This window comes from Protobothrops mucrosquamatus, unplaced genomic scaffold (assembly GCF_001527695.2).
Source record: "Protobothrops mucrosquamatus isolate PMUCROS unplaced genomic scaffold, P.Mucros_1.0 scaffold3348, whole genome shotgun sequence".
Classification (NCBI taxonomy): Eukaryota; Metazoa; Chordata; class Lepidosauria; order Squamata; family Viperidae; genus Protobothrops; species Protobothrops mucrosquamatus.
In genome coordinates this window covers 180,814-183,056 of record NW_015389335.1, presented here as the reverse complement: position 1 = coordinate 183,056, position 2,243 = coordinate 180,814, and the positions used below count along the sequence as shown (strand labels likewise).

The following is a 2,243-nucleotide window of genomic DNA, read 5'->3' as shown; positions in this document are numbered from 1 at the left end:
AGGTTCCCACACTAATTCATAGACTTCAGTCAATCAGCATACAGCTGGAAGAGACCTCGGAGGTCTTCTAGTCCAACCCCCTGCTCAAGCAGAAGACCCTAGTTTTCCCAGCCGAACCCCCAACGTCTTACGTAATCCCTATCGACAAATCCACTTTGTTATGGGAACCGTCTGCTTCAAGTCGACACCTGTTCTGGTGTCCTTGACAAGGCGTCAGGCTCCCACGGTCTGCAGCTGAATCGAAGAAGCTTCGTTTCTTCTTCTGTCCGCTTGAAAGTAATGCCTCCCACCCCCCACCCCCCATATCTAAAGTCAAGTTGAAGCGCAGAGGCACAGCCTGGCATTTGAACCCAGGGCTTCCTATTGAGGCTACCAAGTCCTCAAAGCTTTGGCTGTGCTCATGTAGTAGCAACTCAAGTGCTGGAACTAGCTTTGGGGAGGTTTTTTTTTCCCCATCTTGCTTTCTTAAGGCAGGAAAAGTGCCCCCTCCCACCTCTTTCCTTGGTGAATCGGAAATTTTCAGCGGATTTGACGCTTTCCTCTCTCCTCTTCTGGAAGGTCTGCGACAGTATCCTGAACATTGGGCCCTGCGCCAACGCCGCCATGGGGGAACCGGCTTTTCTCTCCGAGGAGGTAGGGTTCTCTGTCCTCCCCCCCCCACTCAGCCTCACCTGGATGCCCCCAATTTCCTGGGGAGAGGAAGGGAGAGGGGGGACACTATCCTGCATCTGGGAAAAAAAAAGATCCCTTGTGGAAGAAAAAGAGAAATAGAATCACAGAAGAACAGAGTTGGACCTTTTAGTCCAGCCCTCTGCTCAAACAAGAGACCCTATAGCATTTCAATCAAAAGAGAGCTGGAAGGGACCTTGGAGGTCTTCTAGTCCAACCCCCTGCTCAAGCAGGAGACCTTATAGCATTTCAGACAGGTAGCTGTCCAGTCTCTTCCAGAAAACCTCCAGTGAGGGAGCAACCCACACACATATAAGGAACGGCTGCTAGAATTGGGTAGGTCTAGTTCAGGGGTAGGCAACCTCGGCTCTTTTATGACTCATGGACTTCAATTCCCAGAATTCCTGAGTCAGCTATGCTTGAAGTCCATGAGTCATAAAAGAGCCGAGGTTGCCTATTCCTGGTCTAGTTTAATGAAGAGAAGGACGAGGGGGGACATGATAGCAGCCTTCCAATATCTCAGGGGCTGCCACAAATAAGAGGGAGTCAAGCTATTCTCCAAAGCATCTGAAGGCAGGACAAGAAGCAACGGATGGAAACTCACCAAGGAGAGAAGCAACCTGGAACTAAGGAGAAACTTCCTGACAGTGAGAACAATTAACCAGTGGAACAACCTGCCTCCAGAAGCGGTGAATGCTCCAACACTGGAAGTTTTTAAGAAGAGATTGGACAGCCATTTGTCTGAAATGATGTAGGGTTTCCTGCCTGAGCAGGGGGTTAGACTAGATGACCTCCAAGGTCCCTTCCAACTTTATTATTATTATTATTATTATTATTATTATTATTATTATTATTATTATTATTATTATTATTATTATTATTCAGTGGCTCTTAAAGAGACTCAGACCCTGCTGAGTCATTCCCATTATTACATCTTACGTTACATAAGTTGTTAAATCAATACTTTGACAAGAAATTCTTTTAAGAAAAAAGAAAAAAAATGCTTCATCACACAGTCAGCCAGATGTTCAGACTGGATTTGGCATTCTGGTCCGCCTATCCAGTCCTTCCAAGGATAAGCAAATTGGATGTTTGATGGTGTTATTATTTATTAAATTTATATGCCTTTCTTTTTCTAGTTCCAGAATAGTCCTGAGCCTGATCTAGAAATTGTGGTGTGTTCTGGCTATGGCAAAAACGGTGCCCTCTCAGTCTTGCAGGTGAGGGGGGGGGAACGTAACTGCAAACACCCTGTGGACCGATCCCAGGGAGGGGAGTGAAGGGCCGAGGCCCCATTAGCAGCACAGTCTAGGGCTGCCCCAGAGAACATTGGAGCACTGATAGAATCTTTGTAGCTGAGGGTTGAACTGCAGGGTCTTTGGTGCTCTCTGAGCTGGGTGGTTTTCTTGCAGACATTTCATGACCCAACTAGGTTACATCATCAGTGCTAAAAGGAAGTGGGCTTTGCAGAGGAGGAGGAGGAGGAGGGAGGGAAAGAAGGAAGGAAGGAAAGGAAGGAAGGAAGGAAGGAAGGAAGGAAGGAAGGACTGTGGAGTCCTTGGTGCTGCCTGAAC

General features: G+C 47.3%; 1 protein-coding gene across 1 annotated transcript in view; it reads left to right on the top strand.

The window, feature by feature from the left end:
* Positions 1-2,243, top strand: part of CPSF1 (cleavage and polyadenylation specific factor 1) — a gene marked incomplete at its 5' end in the record, with an annotated part of 57,324 nt that overhangs the window by 29,534 nt on the left and 25,547 nt on the right. The window contains 2 exons of the mRNA XM_015826867.1: positions 559-633; positions 1,809-1,889. Of these exons, the coding sequence (XP_015682353.1) occupies positions 559-633; positions 1,809-1,889 (156 nt within the window). The remainder of the gene's footprint in view (positions 1-558; positions 634-1,808; positions 1,890-2,243) is intronic.